The 22365-nt window shown below is 46.8% G+C and overlaps 1 protein-coding gene across 1 annotated transcript in view; it reads left to right on the forward strand.

The window, feature by feature from the left end:
* The first annotated feature begins 574 nt into the window (after nucleotides 1-574).
* Nucleotides 575-22365, forward strand: part of TNFRSF21 (TNF receptor superfamily member 21) — a 65559-nt gene continuing 43768 nt past the window's right edge. The window contains exons 1-3 of the mRNA XM_022582073.3: nucleotides 575-1079; nucleotides 19669-20320; nucleotides 21857-22351. Coding sequence (XP_022437781.2) covers nucleotides 993-1079; nucleotides 19669-20320; nucleotides 21857-22351 — 1234 coding nt within the window. The 5' untranslated portion in view covers nucleotides 575-992. The remainder of the gene's footprint in view (nucleotides 1080-19668; nucleotides 20321-21856; nucleotides 22352-22365) is intronic.

Below are 22365 nucleotides of genomic sequence, written 5' to 3' on the forward strand. Positions count from 1 at the left end.
CTGGATTTCCTTAACTGCATTCATTAGCCCAGAGGATTTCAAACTTTACTCCATAATCTCCTCAAATCACCTGGAGAACTGAAAAAATTCCCAATGCCCAGGCCACATCCTGTTTCAAGTAAAGCAGAATCTCTGGGGTAGGACCAGGCATCAACGCGTATGTTTTAAACTCTCCAGCTGATTCTAAAGCGCAGCTACGTTTGAGAACCAAGTTGCTGGTCTCTTTATGGCATACAGTTGATCTAATGCTATATGGTCGTTTGCTGTCCTTAATCATTGAGCCAGAAGCAATAGAAAGGCGTCTGTCACAGAAAATAATTTACTGAGAATCATCTTAGAAAAAGGAAATAAATTGGGGTCAAGGGTGTGCATACCTTCGCAAAGTTTTCCCTGGGTCAATAAGCAGCTGCAATTTCTTCGGCGAACGCCAGGCGGCAACTTCTCCCTCCTCGCTCCTCCTGGACCGCCTTCCCACTTCTGATCGCACAAAGAGCCGGCCTCCTTCGCGGTGACATCACAAAGGGCCGATTCCCCGCCCCTTCAGCACCACCACGTGTGTCCCCGCGCCCGGCGGCCACCCGACTTATTCCCTCGCCGGCCGGTCTGGGCAGCGGAGGAGGGTGGTTGGCAGCGGCTGGAGGCTTCGCTATGGGAAGTTGTTCCTTCGCTCTCTCGCGCCCAGCCCTCCTCCCTGGTTCTCCGCAGCCGCTGTCGGAGGAGAGCACGGGGAGGCGCGGGTTGCAGCCGCGGCTGCTTCTCCCCGCCCGGGCAGCCGCGCAGCTGGGCAGGTGCTGAGCGCCCCCGGAGCCTCCCTCGCCGCCTCCCTCCTCTGTCGGGCTGTCCGGCTGCCGCAGTGCACATGGGGTGTTGGAGGTAGATGGGCTCCCGGCTCGGGAGGCGGCGGTGGATGCGGCGCTGGGCAGAAGCAGCCGCTGATTCCAGCTGCCGGGGGGCCACGCGCCCCGGGCGCCCTGCGAGCCCCGGGCTCAGCCATGGGGATCTCCGCGAGCAGCAGCACCGCCCCGGCCTCCTGCAGCCGCATCGCCGGAGCCACGATGATCGCGGGCTCCCTTTTCCTGGTGAGAGCTCGGGGTTGCTGGGGGCGGGGCGGGGGGGGAGCCGGGGGCGGCGGCCGCGTGGGAGCAGAAGGCACCGCGCTCCGGGAGCCGGGCGGGTCTTCGGGCCGGGGATGTGGGGGGCTGGGGTCCGGCCGGCTGGGTCGGGAGGTTTGCGACCGAGGGAAGGCAACACAGCGGAGGGCTCGGACCGGGTCGTTTGGGGGAGACGTACGGCTCAGCCGGGACTCCGGAATGAAGGCGAATTGTTTTCCTTGCAGTCTGGCTGCGCCGGGCGAGGTGCGGGAGGTGTCCACCGGACTTCCTGCGCATTTCAGGGTTTCTCCCCCACCTCGGCCCCTCCGGGGGCCTCCACCCCCTCCATGCACCCCCACGGCCACCGGCCGCTGCCCCCGCCGCGTGGAGTGGGGCTGGGGCCGCGGGGTGGGCGACGAGGCTGGCGGCGGCCGCCGCTTTGTTGCAGCTGCAGTGTCATGTCGGGATGCTACCGCAGTGGGAGAGCGCGGGACCCGTGCGCGCTGGCTCCCAAGACCGCCGCGTGCATCCGCGCCTAGCGTTCGGCGCGGGCGCCTCGCCCTTCCCCCCATCTCTCCGCTTTGGCTGGGTGGGTCCCGGTTTCTGCACGCCCGAAGAACCACCCTGAGACCCGCTCTGAGGCGCCTCCAAAGCGCCGGCTCGCAGCCAGGCAGAGCCAGCGCGTTGGCACTTGAGTGGGGGGAGGGGGAGAGAGCTCTCCATAAAGGAAGCTGAATTTTCTCCAGCCTTTCCTATCGCTCGCTTACCTGTGGCCGGGCAGGTGAGCCTGCAGGGTGAGGCAGCTTCCTCCTTGGGCACTCGGTCTGCATTCAGCTCCAGGGCGTGCTCTGTAGGTAGTCCTCTCTGTTACTTATCTGGTCAGAGCCTGAAAGCACCCTTGACCCAAAACTTATCCCCAACTTCCCCAGCACCCTTCCCCTTCTTTGCAAATGTTGGGGGGGATGGGATGAGTTAGGGGGAAGAAAGTTGACTTAAGATCAAACCCGAGCCACCATAAGCTTCCCTTGCGTATCTTTTTGTCTCCTCAAGGAGGATGGAGATTCTTAGCTAAAGGCCGAACAAAAACAAAAAACAAGAGCCTATTTTCATGGCAGGGCTGTGTCAGGGAAAGGCAGGCTTGCTGTCTCCTTCTCGCAAAGGGCTTAATGCCTGGCCAGCCAAGATCTCTTAGATCCCAGGGCATTGCAGTTGCTATGGCCTGAGCATTCATCCTACAGACACTCTGGTTCCCTGTGTGAGGGTGTGTTTTAAAGGGGAAGAGAGAGACTAAAGAAAAGTTTGGTGCCGTTAGCATTTATAATGAGGCAAGTCCCAGTCTTCCTTCAAAGACCCTTCTCTGCCCATTTTATAGAAATGGCAAAGTCAAGATTTTTATCGTTGACTCAAGGGTGGTGGGTGATGAGCGGTAGAGGGGGAAGGTCTCTTAAAGCAGGGAACCTGGATTGGACAGTCTTGGTGTGGAGAGAAGCCCATCTAAGGCCCAGGGAACATTGATCCTAAGATGAAGTAGGTCCATCCTTCAGCTGCCTCCTTGTCAGCCTTAGATCTACTGTGCCCCACTGTGTGCCACCCCACTACATGCCTGTCCAGTCCCTCCAACACATCTGATCATTAAGCTCCCCATAGAGTCCATTTCTGGATTAAGTCTTAAGTCAGTGCAATATTTCATTGACTTTCCATTTCTGCATGAGATGCTTAAAGTAAGGTCAGAACGTAATCAAAGTGCAGCTTGCTTTAACCTCCAGAGAAAGAGCCCAGCTCCTTTTCTGAAATCATTAAGTCCAGTTGACCTAAAAATTGTGCACTGGATTTGCAACTGAAGACTTGAGAATGTAAGTTTGGCTGTCTTTAAAAAAAAAAAAAGAAATTTATAGTCATGTTTAGAAGCAATCTCAAGATATTAACTAAAATGTGTCCTTATTCTTCTGCTAATTATGATAAGAAAGTTTCCACTTCAGTTCATGGAATGGCCTAGAGTTGACCCCTTTGTCCTGAAGGGAAACTGAGAGGGTGGACCAGGGGTCACCAGGGTGGGGAGGCAATGTCTTTTATTTTTCCCATTCCCGCTCTGCAAGCTCCAGTCCTCAGCCCAGGCATTGTTAGTGTATAAAATGATGATCTCATGGGACTTCCCTGGCTGTCTAGTGGTTAAGACTCCACGCTCCCAGTACAGGGGGCACGGGTTCAATCCCTGGTCAGGGAACTAAGATCTTGCATGCTGCAAGTCACGGCCAAAAAAAAAAAAAAAAAAATGATGACCCCACGACATTGTTATAAGGATTCTTTATCCCACTGGGATTCTTGGCCATGTGAAAATGACAGACTCCAGGTACTGGAGCTCAGGTAGACACGGAAGCACACTCAGAACACTACCGGGGCCAGTGGGGAGATAATGCCCTACCCATTCGTTGCCGTTAGCTTCAAAAATACTAAACCCAATAAAATGTCTTTTTATTATGGCTTTCCATCACTCTTCTTCTTTCAAATATCTCCTTTTTTGGGTGACAGTGTTTGTTGTTGTCATGATTTTCGACAATTTCTTTCTTGTGATGACAGGCTAACTGAAAGAGACCTTACTATAAGCTTTAAAAAATCTTTAATATATAATATGTATACATATAACATATAATATGACTGTTATTATTGTATGTGTCAGGTGCTTTATAGAGAGTATCTCTCTTACTCCCAACATCTCTGAAGCAGGTGGGATGATTTCCATTTTACAGTTGGGAAAATGGAGGCTGCAAAAACTTCATTGATTGTCCTGGGCCACCCAGCTCCCAAGGGATGATGGCACTGGGGCTGGGACCCAGGACAGCCTGACTCCCTCTCCCACTTCACGCCTCCCTCCTGTGCCACTCGGCAGGTCTCACAACTCCAAATTGCCCGATGGTGAAATGTAACAGGAGGGAAGGCTCACGGGGGAGCTGAGGCTGGCGCTTTGGTCTGTTGCAGGGCGTTGATGCGAATTACACCAGCGCCTTTGGAGGAAAGTGTTTTCGCTGCTTGCACTTCTGTTTCTGATGCGTTTATTTTTGTTGTTGTTTTTTTTTTGGCCACACCACGTGGCTTGTGGGATCTTAGTTCCCTGGCCAGGGATTGAACCCACGCCCTGTGCAGTGGAAGCACGGAGCCTTAACCACTGGACCGCCAGGGAAGTCCCTGTTTCTTTTTCGTTTTTAATTAATGAATTTATTTGTTTATTTTTGGCTGCGTTGGGTCTTTGTTGCTGTGCGTGGGCTTTCTCTAGTTGTGGCGAGTGGGGGCTACTCTTTGTTGCAGTGTTCAGGCTTCTCTTGTTGTGGAGCACGGGCTCTAGGCTCGCGGGCTTCAGTAGTTGTGGCTTGCGGGCTCTAGAGCACAGGCTCAGTAGTTGTGGCGCATGGGTTTAGTTGCTCCGTGGCATGCGAGATCTTCCCGGAGCAGGGCTCGAACCCGTGTCCCCAGCATTGGCAGGCGGATTCTTAACCACTGCGCCACCAGGGAAGTCCGAAAGCCCCTGTTTCTGATGCGTTGAGATATCTGTGTGATATTGGAAAGTGAACCACACACTGAAAGGCAAAATATTGCGTGTTTCAGGGCTTCCCTGCTGAAGCCCACACGCCTGGAGCCCATGCTCCGCAATAGGAGAGGCCACCGCAATGAGGGGCCCCCGCACCTCAGCGAAGAGTGGCCCCTGCTCGCCGCAGCTGGAGAGAGCCGCGCACAGCAACGAAGACCCAATGCAGCCAAAAATAAATAAATAAAATATATTTTAAAAAACCCCCAAAAACAATATTGTGTGTTTCAGGCCAAAAGTCTGGAGAGCAGATAAATGAGACCTTAAGGTTTGTGCCAGAGTTAAGGAATGCCCTAGAAGGGCTTGCCCAGTATGACACAACACACTCAAAGATGTCTCTTGCCCTCAGGGAGTTGCTTTGACTGGACAGATAGAATATTGGCAGTGGGACAGTCAGAAGAAGGGAGCCGTAATTGATAAGGAAATGAGGTCTGAAATTTTAGAAACCACCCATCTGCACAGATTATGAATTCCAGATAGGACGGTTGCTGTAAGATCCTTCGGCTGTGCTAGTCTAGAAAGCCCCAAGTATGGTGTTTGTCAGTGTCTTTGAGACTAGATGTCTAGCTTAATGCCATCTCCTGACCTTTGCTTATCAAAGTTAAAATTTGATAATTTGATAGTACGTTTGGTGTATAAACGTACATGGCTATCAATAGTGCTGGTTGGGTTTCACGCGTTCAGAAAGAATCAGTGGATGAATGTACTATACTCAAAGTAATACACAAAATGTGATAGATGTTAACATCTTTAAACTACTTGAAATAATTTTGGCTTTTAGTCTGAAAGTCAGAAGAAGAAACGTCTTCCTACTCTCAGAATGATATCTACTAGCCTTGGTAGGGAAAGTGACTTATGACTCAGAAGAGTAGGGAATGCAGACCTGTCCCGGAAGGCAGGGTTTCTCATGTACCCCGGGAATCTCCCATCCCTGTTGTCAAAATGTATAGAATGGGATCGAGCTTTCTCATCTGAATTCTCATCTCAACTGTTTCTAAAGGCATATGGCTGAATCTGTCTCAGGCCCAGTCTGAAACAAATAAACAAACCTACCGTGTAAAGAAAACACACAGGCGCACCAAATCAGCAAGAAAACGATTCCTTGTCATGGAATGCAGGCTACCTTAAGTTGAGGAAGTACCCGGGACTAAATCGGCATAGGTCCACCAGCCGGCTAGATTACCTATTTTCGTGTGGCTAAATTTGAACAGAGTCTTTCAAGCTGGATGTGGTTAGCACAGTTAATGCTGTCTTTTCCAGCACTGTTTGCAGAAGGCCCCTTTCTCCAGGTGGATGGGGTGAGTGTGCGTGGGCTCAGTCTGCTTGTAGATCACAAGACATCACATTTCACCTTACATTTGACTCCATCTGTGAGGATGAGAGGTAACGTCTCTTCGGAGATTCCATAGAGAAGTTGCAAATTGGTTTTGTACTCAGCCGGCCCTTTATAAAACATTCAAACTATAACTGGCTCAAGTAAACTTTATTGTGTGTGTGTGTGTGTGTGTGTGTGCGTGTGTGTGTGTGTGTGTGATGGGAAATGGCCAGACGCATCCTCAGATTATTCAGGGGCCAGTGTGAATTGAGTGACTTTTCTTTCTGTCAACTGCCATGCCTTTTTTTCAGGTAAGCACTAACTCTGCTGGCCCTCTTCCCCCGAGCAGGCCTGGCCGACTCCGGTGATGCCAGGTCACCCGGCAACTTCCTGGAAGACTCAGGTGCTTCTCTTCGGTGACAAGAGTCTCTCATCGCCCTTGGGCATGTGCCCGACGACCATTTGGAGTGGATGCAGTCTGGAGCATTAGGCGCAGCTATGTCTGTTTGACAGAATGAAAACGGAAGCCGTAATAGGAGTTAACCTGGTCCCCAAATTGAATCCCCGTTTAGCGTTAGCGGGACACTGGGCATTACTGTTGCTGGGATAGCAGGTGCTGAGCTTCGATTCTTTAGGGGCGGGGTGAGGTCGTGAATAAATACTGGCCTAGCTCCAGTGTTTGTATTTGTCAAATACCAAAAAGTAAACAGGCATCCTAAATTGGCTTGTGTGCTGCCACCTGGCTACTCTACCACCTCCCATTTCCAGCCTGAGTCCAAGAGGAGAGGAGCCAGGCAGAGATCATAAGTAGGGAGGAACCTGGCAGATGTGTAAGTGTCTGCTGAACGCTCACGAGAGCTGTAGAAACCTGGCGCTCACGGACGTTTAGGCCGTTGGTTGAAAGCAGTGGTGACCTCACGCTTCATAAGAGCTGCTGAAGGCCTCCAGGAATGGTCCGTTCTCCTGGCTTCTGGCTCTGGAGTTTTTCCACATGTTAGCATCCTGGCCTTGGAGATGATGGATGCTTGCAGTGGTGGGAAAGTTGCGCTCAGGGTGTCCTCAAGCAGGGGTGGGACTGGGCGGGGCATGGGTGGGGAGTCAGGGCAGCGTGCTATAGCCCCGTCTTCTCTTGAGAATATCTGGGAATTTTGTCCAAGGCTTCATTCTATTTATTTATTTATTTTTGGCTGTGTTGGGTCTTCGTTTCTGTGCGAGGGCTTTCTCTAGTTGCGGCAAGCGGGGGCCACTCTTCATCGCGGTGCGCGGGCCTCTCACTGTCGCGGCCTCTCTTGTTGTGGAGCACAGGTTCCAGACGCGCAGGCTCAGTAGTTGTGGCTCACGGGCCCAGTTGCTCTGCAGCATGTGGGATCCTCCCAGACCAGCGCTCGAACCCGTGTCCCCTGCATTGGCAGGCAGATTCTCAACCACTGCACCACCAGGGAAGCCCCAAGCCTTCATTCTAAACGAAAAAAAACAAAACCAAATTTAAAAAAGACGGGGCTTCTGGGACTTCCTTCATGGTCCAGTGGTTAAGACTCTGCACTTGCATTGCAGGGGGCACGGGTTTGATCCCTGGTCAGGGAACTAAGATCCTGCATGCCATATGGCGTGGCCAAAAAGTTAAAAAAATAAAAATAAAAAAGGGGGCTTCATAAACGAAGTCACAGCAAGGCTCATGAGCTTATCTTGATATAATATTTTTATTTATTTTATTTATTTATTTTTGGCTGTGTTGGGTCTTCGTTGCTGTGTGTGGGCTTTCTCTAGTTGTGGCGAGTGGGGGCTCCTTTTCGTTGCAGCACGCGGGCTTCTCATTGCGGTGGCTTCTCTTCTTGCGAAGCACAGGCTCTAGGCACATGGGCTTCAGTAGTTGTGGCACGTGGGCTCAGTAGTTGTGGCTCATGGACTCTGGAGCATAGGCTCAGTAGTTGTGGCACGCGGGCTTAGTTGCTCCGAGGCATGTGGGATTTTCCCGGACCAGGGCTCCAACCTGTGTCCCCTGCATTGACAGGCGGATTCTTAGCCACTGCACCACCAGGGAAGTCCCGATATAATTTTCCATTTGCTCTTTTGCCACCCGGACTGCTTGGTGGCTCTAGTTCTTGGAGCCATTTGCTAATCTGTTTTGGGAGAAGGAGCCTGAGTTGAATGGATTTAGGAGAAAGGAAAGGAGTGAGTTCATGGGTTCTGGAATCCAATGAGCAGTGGTGGCTTTAAGAGGGCTTTGGCCCTGACAGCCCAGAGGGAAGGAATATTAATGGCTCTTAATATGAATCATCGATGTTGGTATCGTTAAGCTTCTATTTATTGAGCATGTACCATTGACATTGTGTTGAATACCTTCTACAAATGATCTCAATAAAACCTTCAAGTCCATGAGGTAGTAGCATTAGCCCCATTTTGTAGGAAATGAGGCTTAGGAGAAGTTATGGTCAAGCAATTGTCGACTGCCAGAGAGAGAGTTCAGATCTAGGCCGACCTGGCTTCCTACACACTGCTCTTTCTGCCAAGATGTGGGTAGGGCACAAGTAACCTTAATTGACTGGAATTTTGTTTCCCGTTAAAGGAATGCTTTTACCTGAGAGTCGAACATTCTCTTTCCACTGGGTGAGCATTTCTGCTCCACGATGGCATTTGGAAGTTTAGCCCAAAGGGCTGATTATAAAGTAAAAGCAACCTGTGTGTGTGTGTGTATTGAAAGGGGAGGGCATGCAGCCATTGGCAAGCATTTTCCTGTGGTGTGATTCTGACAAGGAATGGTGCCATGGTTAAGATGGAAAGATACTCTTGCAAATTGAAATGTTATAAATAGGGAATAGACGCTTTGCTTTCCTGCTCCTTGGGTCATTTTGAAAAATATTTGCTTAGTGAGTAACAGTGTGACATGGGTTCTGCTTAGCATGGCAGTTTCAACTCATCCTGAGAACCTGAGGACCTCTTGGGGCTTTTTCTTTGCTGCCAGCCTGATTATTTGTATAGGATCAGTGCGTGGGTTTGCCTCATCTGTTATTAGTATTTTCTTTGTTAACTTTTCATTTCAGGTCTCTTAGAAACTGGTTGGGCTCCATGATTTGCATGGTCTTGTATGTGATGTGTTTGTGTGTGGTTTATCACGCTTGTAGCGCTCTCCTAATCAAGGTTTTCATAGATTGTAGGTGCTGAGTAGACTAAAGAAAGGCATAAGGGGAGAAGAAATGTTACCGCAGGTTCCAGGAAAGAGGTTGGCATTCTGGTTTCCCAAAGAATCCTTTAGAGACAAGACCATAATCTGATATCAACTTAGGTATGGCCAGTTCAGCATAACCAGGGTTAATAGAGGCAAGAGGATGGGAAGGGGGAAAAGTACTCAAAGGCAAATGGTGACAGGTTCCCAGAATAATCTAACTGGGCGTTAGTCACTCCTTGCTCTTCCTTTACTTCTGGACGTCCATGGCTCTTCTCTCTTTGGTTGAAATCTTGTGTACCTGGTCCAGGAGAAATACCAAATCGGACAAGATCTGGGTATGCTTCCCTCCCCATGTGGGATGCTCAGGGCCAGCGTTACTCCATTTCAGCTTCTTACTGACGACAGACAATGTGCTATTCATCTTTGTGTTTCTGGCTCAATGCCCTGACACATAGTAGTTAAGCAATAAATGATTGTTGAATGAATTCCAGAAGGATTTTGCTGTAAACTAACTGTTCATTCATTCTAGACGAGTTAGAGGGTAGTGAGAGCTTGATCTATCTCTCAATACTTTGAGCTACATCTCAAGGGTATTTGAGTTACTAACAAGGTACATTTTATTTATTTATTATTATTATTTTTTTAGCCACGTTGCACCGCTTGTGGGATCTTAGTTCTGTGACCAGGGATTGAACCTGGGCCCGGGATTGAACCTGGTCCCTCGGCAGTGAAAGTACCGAGTCCTAACCACTGGACTGCCAGGGAAGCCCCTTCCCAATTCATTCTTATTCTTGGATGTTACACAACCATTCCTGTACAGTTAAAACTAATATGTACGTGCTTGTACTCTGCGTTTCTTTCTGTAGCTATTTTTCTGTGATCTTACAGGGATATATTTTTCACTCATTTAATAAATATTTATGGTGCATCTGTTAAACATCAGGCATTGCTAGACTCTGTGTATGTGATGGTGGTAAAAGGCTATTAATGGGTCCTCCCTCTTGAAGTTTATAGTTTATCAGGGAAGACAGAAGGGTTGATATTTAAAGACTAATCTTCTGAAAGAGCAGAAGGGTGAATATTCCAGTAAGAGGGAACAGCACGTGGAAGGGCCCAGAGGTAGGAAAGGGCCCACATGTTCAGAGACTGGAAAGAAGGCCATTGTGGTTGGTGCTCAGCGAATAGAGGCAGAGGGAGCATGGACTGAGGTTGAAGAGGTGGGCAGAGGCCAGACTGTACAAGATCTTTAAAGATACAAATATGTCAGGATATCACTCAGAGTACAGTGGGAAGCAGGGTTATAATATGGCTTTAATTAGATTTTTTTTTTTTTTAATAGATCACTGTGGCAGTTCTGTGGAAAATGGGTTGGAAAGGAGAAACGTAGATGCAGGAGGCCAGTTGGAACCTTTTGCCATAGTTCAGGGGAAAGATGATGGTTCTGGGGTGGCGGCAGTGAACATAGGGGGTTACCAGTTAGATCTGCAAGAGTTTGAAGAGAGTTTCCTGATGGTGAAATACGAGCGGGCAGGTGCGGTGAAAAGAAAGCAGTCATCAAGGCTGGCTCCCTGGCACCGTGTGGCTTGTGGGATCTTAGTTCCCTGGGGGGCACAGGTATCGAAACTGTGCCCCCTGCAGTGGAAGCTCGGAATCCTAACCACTGGACCGCCAGGGAAATCCCATGACTCTCCGCTTCTTGAATTTAGTCTTTGATGGTCTGATTCCTTTGAAGGGGAGGCTGGGGAAGGAGTGGGTGGGATTGGGGCACCCAAAGTTTGGATGTGAGTTTGAGGTGCTGTGATTTATGTCAGTGCAGTCTTCATGCCCGCCAGTTTTTAAGCCCACCTCTTCTCCGGTTGGCAGTGTGTTGAGTCATCCCCCTGTTGTTGGACACTTAGGTTATTGTCATTGTTTTCCTACTGCAAGCGAGCAGCAGTAATAGAGTTGTCTCTGTACAGACGAGCTGCTCTTTTCCCTTTTGGGTTGTTCCCAAAAGTGAGGTGCATTTGAAGTGTATTCCCCAAAGTGGAATTGCGGGGTCGCAGGAAATGAATGAACCATTTTATGGCTCGTGCTGCATGTTGCCAGATTGTCTTTAGAAAGACTAAATTCATTAAGAACATCACCAGCAACCTATAAATGTACCTTCTACCCCACAAGCCTGCCAACGTTGAAGTTTCTCATTTTAATTTATTTATGCTGCTTTAATATAGACATGTAAAGGTCCTTGGTTGTGCAAATTTACATTTCAGTAGTTGCTAGGGATATCATCAATTTATCCATGGGATAATTTCCCTTGTAATGATTCTGTCTCAACTGTTGAGTGGAATTTGTGTTAACCTCCTTTGCATTAATTCTTTACATTTTTAGTTATAAGCTTTTATTAGCTATATGTGGCATATATTTTTCCAGTCTACTTTTAATGTTTTTATATTTCGTAATGCAAACATTTCTGTTAATGTTTTTTTTTCTTTTTCTTTCTTTTTCTTTTTTTCAGCCGTGCTGTGCGGCTTGCAGGATCTTAGTTCCCTGACCAGGGATTGGACCCGGGCCACGGAATTGAAAGCGTGGAGTCCTAACCACTGGACTGCCAAGGATTTCCCTTGGTTAATTTCTTAAACTTATTTTCTGAAAGTATCAGAAAATGAGAGTATCTTCTTTTGTGTCTGAGAGTATCTTCTTTGTTGTTGTTGATTTTTGTTTTCACAGTCAGACATTGATCTTTTTTTTTTTAACATCTTTATTGGAATATAATTGCTTTACAATGGTGTGTTAGTTTCTGCTTTATAAAGCACTTTATAAAGTGAATCAGCTATACATAAACATATATCCCCATATCTCCTCCCTCTTGCGTCTCCCTCCCACCCTCCCTATCCCACCCTTCTAGGTGGACACAAAGCACTGAGCTGATCTCCCTGTGCTATGCGGCTGCTTCCCACTAGCTATCTGTTTTACATTTGGTAGTATATATAAGTCCATGCCACTCTCTCACTTCGTCCCAGCTTACCCTTTCCTCTCCCCGTGTCCTCAAGTCCATTCTCTACGTCTGCGTCTTTATTCCTAGACATCGATCTCCTTACAGATGGGCTAAATCAACTATTGCTATTACTTTAAATTTTATATTTGATCTTTTTTTTTTTAACATCTTTATTGGGGTATAATTGCTTTACAATGGTGTGTTAGTTTCTGCTTTATAACAAAGTGAATATATTTGATCTTTTTAATGTTGGGTTTATTAACCTTTCTGGAATTCAGCATCATGTTGGTGGTGAGAACTACATCAGTGTGTTCTGCAGATGTTCATACTCCTAGTGTGAGTAAAGGATTTCATGGTCAAATAAGTCTCACCATTTTCTGCAGTCCTCCCGCTGGGCCTCCTGGAGCCATCATCAGGCTGCCATTAACTGTGCCTCTGCAAGACAGGGCTTCAATCAGGAGCATTTCCTAAACTTTTAGACCAGGGGTGGGTGAACTTTATCTATAAAGAGCTAGATAGTATTTTCGGCCACGTAGACCCTGTGATCTCTGTGGAAACTACTCAACTCTGCCTCTGTACTTTGACAGCCGGACCTAGGCAATGCCCAGAGGAATGGGTGTGGCTGGGTACCAAGTAAACTTGATTTGTGGACACCGAAATTTGAATTTCAAATGATTTTTTTCATGTGTCACAAAATTTTATTCTTCTTTTGATATTTTTTCCCCAACTATTGAAAACGTAAAAGCCGGAGTTTGTTCACCGGTGTTGTAGACCCTAGAATCGTGAACATCTGACTTAACTTCTTCTCCGTTTGTCTCCAGTGTACCTACTAGTAACACATCCTTTCTCCTCTTGTGTTTTCTCATTTGCTGTATAGTAAGTTTATCTTCTAAATCTGTTTGGAAACGCCAGTTGGTCCTTGCTTGCCTTTTACCTCCTTGCCGTGCGGTCTGTATGTTTTGTTCTGTGTGGGCTCCTAGCCTAGTAGGGTGTGTTTTAGGATTACAGTGTTTTTTGTTTTTTTTTTAATTTAGAGTCTTTGACACACTTATCAAGAATTGGATATTTTCATGTTTTTTTTTTTTTTTTTGGCCGCACCTCACGGCTTGTGGGATCTTAGTTCCCCACCTAGGGATGATGGAACCCGTGCCCTCTGCAGTGAAAGCACATAGTCCTAACCACTGGACCTCCAGGGAACTCCCGTGTTTTGTTTTGTTTTTTAATAAAAAGGAGGCTACACGTTGATTCTTTTTTTTTTTTTTTTTTTTTTGCGTACGCGGGCCTCTCACTGCTGTGGCCTCTCCTGTTGCGGAGCACAGGCTCCGGACGCGCAGGCTCAGCGGCCATGGCTCACGGGCCCAGCTGCTCCGCGGCATGTGGGATCCTCCCGGACCGGGGCACGAACCCGTGTCCCCTGCATCGGCAGGTGGACTTTCAACCACTGCGCCACCAGGGAATCCCACGTTTATTCTTTAGTGTTGTAAAAAAAAACAGGTATTATTTATTTATTTATTTATTTTATTGAATGAAAGGTTCTTTAAATTCTGTAGTGCTTTACAATTTTCAAAAGCTTCATACACATGATTCGTATTCATATAATCCCATAGTAACCCTTTTTCCCCCATCCCCATATTGCTTCTCCCCCTTCCCTCTCTCCACTGGTAACCACTAGCTTGTTCTCTATTGGATATTTGTGTTTTAATTGGGGTGTTTTAAAAAGTTGTCTAATCCCAAGGGACTGAAGCTAAACTAGAGTAAAATGACAGTAGAAGGAGTGATGATTAAAATAACTAATATTCATGGAGAACTTCCTTGGGTCATGTGTGTTCTACCTGCTTTATGTGTAGTAACAATTAATTGTGAAAACAACCCTAGGATTGTTACCCTATGTATTATTTTTATTGCATTATTATTAAAATTGTTTAATTGTATTATTATTATCTCCATTATATTAATGAGGAAATGGAGACACAGGTCAAACCACTTCCATACCCTCCCCCCTCCCCCCTTCCCCCCCCCCCCCGCCCAGCTCCAAATCAGGATCTGGTAGAGCTGGGCTTGCTCAGATGCTTCAAGCTAAATTAGGTTTTGTTTATACTTTCAGGCTGGAGTTGCTGGCCTGGCTGGTGGTGTTAGTTTTGCCTTGGTTTATATGAGGATTCTATAAATTCTTAGTGAGCCCAGAGGCATGTTTCCCCTACACCTTTACCTGTCTTATTTATAAGTTGGCTTCTCCACGTAGGTGGGGTCTTAGCCTATAGAACTAGCCATCGTGATGGATGGAGGGAGATGCGTTTCTGTGGTCCAAGGCCTGAAGGCTGAGTACACACTCTTCTGCATTGTAGGTTCCAGGGAAGACAGCATCCGGGTTAGTTCAGTCTTGCCCATTTTTTTCCCTTTTCCCCTGGGTCCCCCGAGCTTGCCTCCTTCCGGTCCTGTTGTCAGCACATTCTAGCCTCAGCATTCTCTAGATTTGCCAGCTTTAACAGCAGTCCCTGCTTTTACCCTAGCAACAGAAGGCTTTTTTATATCAGAGAGGATAGTAGGCAGTGCCAGAGCCAGCCAAATTTATATAACACAACTGAGAACAGGTCTGTCCGTGCTTTGTAGAAGCTTTATCCCTGGTGCCTTTCTCTCTGTACATTCTTTTTCTTTCTTCAAGTCTAGAGAATTCCCAGCAGTCAGTGTCTTGTGATTACAAATTTAATGTGACGCTGAAAATAAAATGGTCAGAACTTCTGGGGGTGTTTCTACCCTGCCTGGTTTTTGCTGTTTGAGCATCTATTAGTATGTCTTATAGTCACCATCTCAGGAATAACTTGGTTCCCTTTTCTTTGTTATCGTATCCACAGTAGCGGAGATTCCTTTTGATGTACTAGTTTTAGGCAGCATTGAACAATTTTCTATAGCAAACTCACAAGTGGTCTTCCTGCTGATCCCTTACGAATAGACAAAAGTTTATCACTGTCTTGAGTTTGCTCATTTTCCATGAAAAGTGATTGGAATTTGATAGAGAACAAGAATGACATAAACACGTTGTACTTATAAACTGCGTGGAATTTTTTCCCCATTTGTTTGAAGGACGACGTCACGGGATAAGAATTGTTAAAGAGAAATAGGCATCAGTATTCTGACATGTATCAGCACAGCTGGTGCTTCTTGGGTCCATCTCTGTGCCCTAGAGTAGAAGCGATATAACAGGACAGGTGTGATGTGTATCACCAAGGTGAGTGTGGAGGCCTTTATAGCTGGTCGTTTTAGAGCTACCTCTTCCCTCCTTTGAAATTTGCTTTGTCTTGGGTTTTCCCTTTTAATCACTTCATAAGTATTTACAGTGCTCCCATATCCTGTACAGTTTGGGGTGGTACACTGATATTTGCTCATTTAACCATGATTGGTGGTGAAATAAGTGTCCTAAGTACATGAAATTTTTCAAATAACTAAAGTTGAAGCTAAGAGGGACATAGGTGACTTCCGGAGAATAATCTCATTACACTGCTTATAATTCCAAGCACCAAGTTAGTGTAATCTTTTTATGAAATGAAGGGGAGGTATTTTAAATTCTTCGTTACATTTGCTTGTCATCTTAAGCACCACACAAAGCATAATTCTTATAAGCCAGTTTTGGTTCTGTTAAAACAGAGTGATATCCTCAGGGGCTTTGGAGGCGAAACTAGTTGCCTTTCCACCGAAAGGTGCCAACCTGCTTTATCTCTTGAGTGATGATGGCTACGAGGCGGAGGCATTTTGGTTTTCTCTCACTTGCCTTTATATCCGTGCTCATGCCCAGCAACCTCTTCCATCCCCACCCTCTACTTTGCTGCTTCTAATTACTTACGGTCTGCAAAGCCATTCATTCATTTAGCCAACAAACCCTCGCCAGTTATACCACACATTGGGTACTGTCCTCAAGGACTTGGAGAGCATCAGAATGTAACAAGAGTCTATTCTTATCCTCATGGAGCTTGTGGTCCAGAGGGGAAGACAACACTAAGCAGATGGATGTGTAACTACAAAATAAAGGTAGTCGTATAGGAAAACCAGGAACGAGGGGATGGATAAACAACAAGGTCTTACTGCATAGCACAGGGAACTATATTCAATATCCTGGGATAAGCCATAACGGAAAAGAATATGGAAAAGGATGTATACATGTATAACTGAGTCACTTTGCTGGACAGCAGAAATTAACACAACACAATATAGTAAGTCAACTATATTTCAATAAAATAAATTTAAAAAAATAAAACATTTATTAGCCTAAAAAAATGTATATGAGGGGAGAATATGAGACCAGTTTTAAGTTGGGGAGGGGAGGGCAGGGATGGCATTTCCAAGTAAGCCCTAACTCTGGTAAAGGTTTTGCATTCCATCGTAAGTCACATGGGGAGCCATTGAGAGTTTTAAGCAGGGGATGGAAGGATCAGATTTGGTGTGTCAGTTGGAATGGGTGTCAAGAAAGGAAGCCACGCACTCCATACTCTGCTGGACTCTCCGAGGAGGTATGAGTGTTTCTGTGAGTGAGCTCCTGGTCCCTGAATTTTTTGACATTTCTTTTGACCGCTGAGCACAGGTATTGGCAGGCTTCCTTTTTTTTTTTTTTTCTTTCCTGTAAAGATCCAGATAGTAAATACTTTAAGTTTGCAGCCATATGGTCTCTATTGCAACTATCCAGCTCTGCCGTTAATAGCATGAAAGCAGCCATAGACAATACCTGAATGAATGCCTAGGTTCCCATAACACTTATTTACAGGAACAGGGGGCGTGTAGCTTGCTGACCCTTGGCTCAGAGGATGCTTTGTTTATCATTTCCATGATCTTCGTCACAGGTGGTTGAGCAAGGAAGGAAATGCAATCTACGTGGTTGACCCTGGCCTCCAGCTGCTTATAATCATTATGGGAAGATAAGTATATACACTGAGGAAGCCATCAACTAACATTACAAGGCAATATGTCGTTAGGCACCAACATGATGAACAGAAGAAACAGGAAATGTGTTGAAGAATTGCTCATCGGCTTGGCATCTGGGTTTCTAGGAATGGTTGTAAAGGCTTCATAGAGAATGTGGAACTTGATAAACAATCACAGACACCTTGAAGGTTAGAGCTGAATACAGCCTAGTCCAACCTGATAATTTTACAGGCATGTAAAACCGGGTCCAATTGATCTTAAGGCAGAGTCTGGACAAGAACACAAGTCTTCTGTTCTCTAAATCTTTGCCCAGGTATTCTTTGTATTTCAGGTCTGGTGCTCTCGTAGGCTGAAAATACGTATCTAGTAAATTCATAGTAATAAAGAGGAGAAGGAGTGAGAGGTTCCTAGTTATGGGTTGTATGGAGACTTCTTTGGTCCTTGAAGAAAGGGGTTCTCAAAAGCCTGAGGGCAGCATAGTTGTAGCTGTCATTTGGGATGAGAAGGAAAGAAAAGGGAAACCGGGGTGTTGTGTGGGAAGGGAAGGAGGCGAATATGGATTATAGAAAGACACGTGCGTACACTGACACATGGACAGAGAAGCAATCTACATGTCCTTAGTAGGAAGTATCTCTAAATTCTTTACCATGCGCATGTTCAAAGGCATATCCATACTGTTGAAGAGAGCTTGACCATTATAGAGAAGGAAGTACCTATGTGTTCAGACATGGAAAGATTTCAGTGATGCAGTATTAGAAGGTGAACAAAAGCAAGTCACTGTGAATAGTGGGTATGGCCTGTCCCCTTTATATACGTAAACCAAACCCAAACCCAAAGTAGCTGAACTAGCCAACTGAAAGCATGTATGTGTGTTTTATGTGTAAATGCTCAGAAAATGGTCTGGAACGGTGCACACCAGAATGAACAGTGCGTTTCTCTGGGGAATGGGTGGATTTGAGCAAAGACTTAAACATTTCACTCTATTTCATAATTATTAAAATTGTTACAAGAATGTTTGTTTTTGTTAAAAAAATAATCATTAAAAAAGAGTAATATTAAAACAGTAAAAAGTGCCAGGTTGGGTGAGAGGCAGAGGGAAGGGCTCTGACCGTGGAACTGAGCTGTCTCAGAATCATAGGTGATTAGAGCCCCAGGAGGCCCGTCGTGGTTCAGGGGGTCTAAAACTTAGTTGGGGATGAGAATCACTTGGAAAGCTTAACAAGCAAACCAAACCAAACCAAAACAGATTCCTGGCCACACTGCAGATCCACATGATACCAGGTGATGGGCTGGGGAGGTGGACTTTTAAAAAACTTCTCAGGTAATTTTGATGCTGCGTTTGAGGCCCGAGTCTCTGTCTGAAGCTGTGATTTAGTTTCCCTGCCTCTGTATCAAGGAGAGAAGTAAGGATCTTGATCAGGGAGAGCCAGCTTCAGGTTTTCTGGCTCCTGTTCTCCTGAACTTTTCTCAGTGACTGTGTCTCTCGATTCAGGTGTTTTCCCTAACATCGGATTTTCGGTATCATCTAAATTTGTCTTTACATTTTATAGGGAACATTCTTAAATACTGGTTTTTTTTTTTAATAATTTATTTATTTTTGGCTGCATGGGGTCTTCGTTGCTACGTGTGGGCTTTCCCTAGTTGTGGCAAGCGGGCTGCAGTTTGTTGCGGTACATGGGCTTCTCATTGCAGTGGCTTATTCTTGTTGCGGAGCACGGGGTCTAGGCGCGCGGGCTTCAGTAGTGGCAGCACATGAGCTCAGTAGTTGTGGCCACGGGCTTAGTTGCTCCACGCTGTGTGGGATCTTCCCAGACCAGGGCTCAAACCCGTGTCCCCTGCATTGGCAGGCAGATTCTTAACCACTGTGCCACCAGGGAAGTCCCTTAAATACTGTTTTTGAACTTGACTGCCCTCCTCCCCAAGCTTTGTGCTTGGGCTCCTAGGTGGCTGCAGGTTGACTTTGGCCTTCGGAGGCTCAACAAACAGGATGTGCATCTAAAAACATTAATTCTGTTATTTAAAGCTCGTTAAGAATGCCAAGGGCCTGCCTCTGTTTTACAAAATACAAACAAAAAACATTTACCTTTGTCTATTGGTCAACTCCAACCGGGTCACCTGTTAGGGAAGTAGCAGCTCAAATATTTGCCATGCTGCGTCTCAGCTGACTTGTCCTGGTATCAAGAAATGGCCACGCAACCTTTGGGTCATAGAAGGAGGACGCTATTCAGCAAGTTCTTTTCCTCTTGCATTAGAATTTTGACTTCTGTGTAGCGTTTTTAATGTGAGTCCCAAAGTGCTTTCACATTCATATTCTCCATTGATTTTACAATCAGTTCCGAGAGGTACTGTCAACTTCATTTTACAGATGGAAAAAAAGGAAGCTAATACAAAGGTCAGGCAACAAAACCAAAGCTCCACAGCCAGGAGATCAGGCCCCCATACGGAATTGGAGTCTGTTTCTCTCTCTGTTATGTTGCAGCCGCAGTCTTAAAAGGGTACAGAACGGGTCAGACCTTTCATGGGAACGATGATGATGGTGGGGTTGGGATTCTTCCATCCTTTCTCCTCCTCTCCCCGTGTAACACCTTCTTGGTTTTTGTCCCCCCACCTGCTTTTTCTTTCCTTCAGCTTGGATTCCTCAGTACCACCAGGGCTCAGCCGGAACAGAAGGCCCCAAGTCTCATTGGCAAATACCACCATGTCGATCGTGTCACCGGCCAGGTGCTTACCTGCGACAAGTGTCCGGCAGGAACCTATGTGTCTGAGCACTGTACCAACACAAGCCTGCGTGTCTGCAGCAGCTGCCCCACGGGGACCTTTACCAGACACGAGAACGGCATTGAGAAATGCCACGAGTGTAGTCAGCCGTGCCCCCGGCCGATGATTGAGAAATTACCTTGTGCTGCCTTGACTGACCGAGAATGCACTTGCCCACCTGGCATGTTCCAGTCAAATGCTACCTGCGCCCCCCACACGGTGTGCCCTGTGGGTTGGGGGGTGCGGAAGAAGGGGACGGAGACGGAGGACGTGCGGTGTAAGCAGTGTGCTCGGGGGACCTTCTCTGATGTGCCTTCCAGTGTGATGAGATGCAGAGCATACACAGACTGTCTGAGTCAGAACCTGGTGGTGATCAGGCTGGGGACCAAGGAGGCAGACAACGTCTGTGGCACGCTCCCGCCCCTCTCCAGCACCACCCCTCCTTCCCCTGGCACCATCAGCCTTTCCCGCCCTGAGCACGTGGAACCCCACGAAGTCCCTTCCTCCACTTATGTTCCCAAAGGTAACTTAACCTCATGAGTTATGTATGTGAGGAAGGCTTTGTGCTCCGTGGAGGTACCGAGAATGGGCTTGGACCCAGGATATTTTCTCCATCTGGTCTATTCCAAAGTCACCCCTTGAAGAAAGGGCTTGAGTTTTGTGGCTATTTAAAGTCTAGCTTCTTTGGACCTGTTAGAAACATTGAGAATCAGAAGTTATCTATTGGGGGGAGCAAGTATCTGAGAACTAGGTGACATCAAGCTAGAAAATAAAAACTGAGAGAAACAAGGTCAGCGTGTGGCCTTATGGAAGTCACTGAACTTCCCCAGGCCTTGGTTGCAAACTTGTCAATCGTATGACACCATAAATGAGTGATTTAGCTGTTTTAAGGTCCCTTCTAGATTAAAAGTTTTCCAACACCCAGTCAATCCTGGGGAGACACAGCCTGAAGGTCAGAAGGAGAAGGGGAGAAAAATACCATGACATCTGGAAGGGAGGGATGAATGTTGGATCTGAGGTGGGCCAGAAAAGGACAGTAAGGCAGAAGCTTCAGGAAACAAGCACATCCGTGTCACATTGAAGGTAACTAGCGTTCACATCTAGAAAAGAATTTCTTTTTTTCAAAGGACTTTATGTCCTCCATTAAGTGTATCCCAGTTTTCCTCAGAACTCATTTTGAACCTCAGGCAAGAATAACATTGTTTTTACTTTCATGTCCTTTTTGATTAAATTTAATTTTCATGAGATGACAGCCAGTGTGAGCTGTGCTTTCCAGCAGACTCACGTGTGGTTACGTTTGACCTTCCTGATGACTCCATAAGGAGGGCCTTCTCACAACCGCCAGTTGAAATGAAGAAACAACCTCAGAGAGATCCCATGACCTGCCCAGGTTTCCTCAGGTGTTGATTCAGGCCAGGTCCTGTCTCTTGGGACTCAAATTCCCAGGCTTCACTCCTTAATAGAGAATGCTTGTGGAAGCTTCTCCGAAAGCAGTCCACTGAACTGCCTGCCCAAATCTGGTTCCTCTTATCACCAGCACATACTAAGTAAGTCCTGCCTGATTTTACTCACTGACCTGTCTCACTGAACCTTTCACTAGTCAGACTTAGACTGGAGTTTGAGCTCTTTTCTTTATTTTAGTCATATTCTCCATTTTACCACTGCATCGTGAAATAGCCAACTGGTGGGAGAGTAGCAATAAAGAAACTAAAGGACAAAGGAATTCAATTGGAACTAGTTTTCTGAATAATCAAAACAATTAAGGGTTGACTCAGTATAAGCAGCACAGGAGAAGCTGCTGTGAAGCTCAGACACTGGATCCCTGAGGATGGTTTTGACATGAGGAAGTGAGTTTAGCTGTTAAGCTGAGTTTTTACCTTCTCCATAAAGGTGCTGTCAGGGTTTTTATGAAAATGTACAATGCCATTTATTCTTAAGCTCCAAAGGTCGTCTTTTCTTGGATTATCTGGCCTGGTTTGGAGATGACTAGGAAGAGGAGGGAATGTATAGAGCCCCACATATAGAAAAGCTCTTCCCCCCTCCTTACTCTTTTTTCTAGGCATGAACTCAACAGAATCCAACTCTTCTGCCTCTGTTAGACCAAAGGTGCCGAGTGGCATCCAGGAAGGGACAGTCCCTGAGAACACAAGCTCAGCGAAGGGGGAGGAAGGTATGAACAAGACCCTCCCAAACCTCCAGGTAGTCCACCACCAGCAAGGCCCCCACCACAGACACATCCTGAAGCTGCTGCCGTCCATGGAGGCCACTGGGGGCGAGAAGTCCAGCACGCCCATCAAAGGCCTTAAGAGGGGCCATCCCAGGCAGAACTCACACAAGCATTTTGACGTCAATGAGCATCTGCCGTGGATGATCGTGCTTTTCCTGCTGCTGGTGCTCGTGGTCATAGTGGTGTGCAGTATCCGGAAAAGCTCGAGGACTCTGAAGAAGGGGCCCCGGCAGGATCCCAGCACCATTGTGGAAAAGGCGGGGCTCAAGAAATCCATGACCCCCACCCAGCACCGGGAGAAGTGGATCTACTACTGCAATGGCCACGGTAAGCCTCCCCCA

This window comes from Delphinapterus leucas, chromosome 10, assembly GCF_059928025.1.
Source record: "Delphinapterus leucas isolate spDelLeu-1000000601 "Yukka" chromosome 10, BTC_Dleu_Yukka2, whole genome shotgun sequence".
Taxonomy (NCBI): Eukaryota; Metazoa; Chordata; class Mammalia; order Artiodactyla; family Monodontidae; genus Delphinapterus; species Delphinapterus leucas.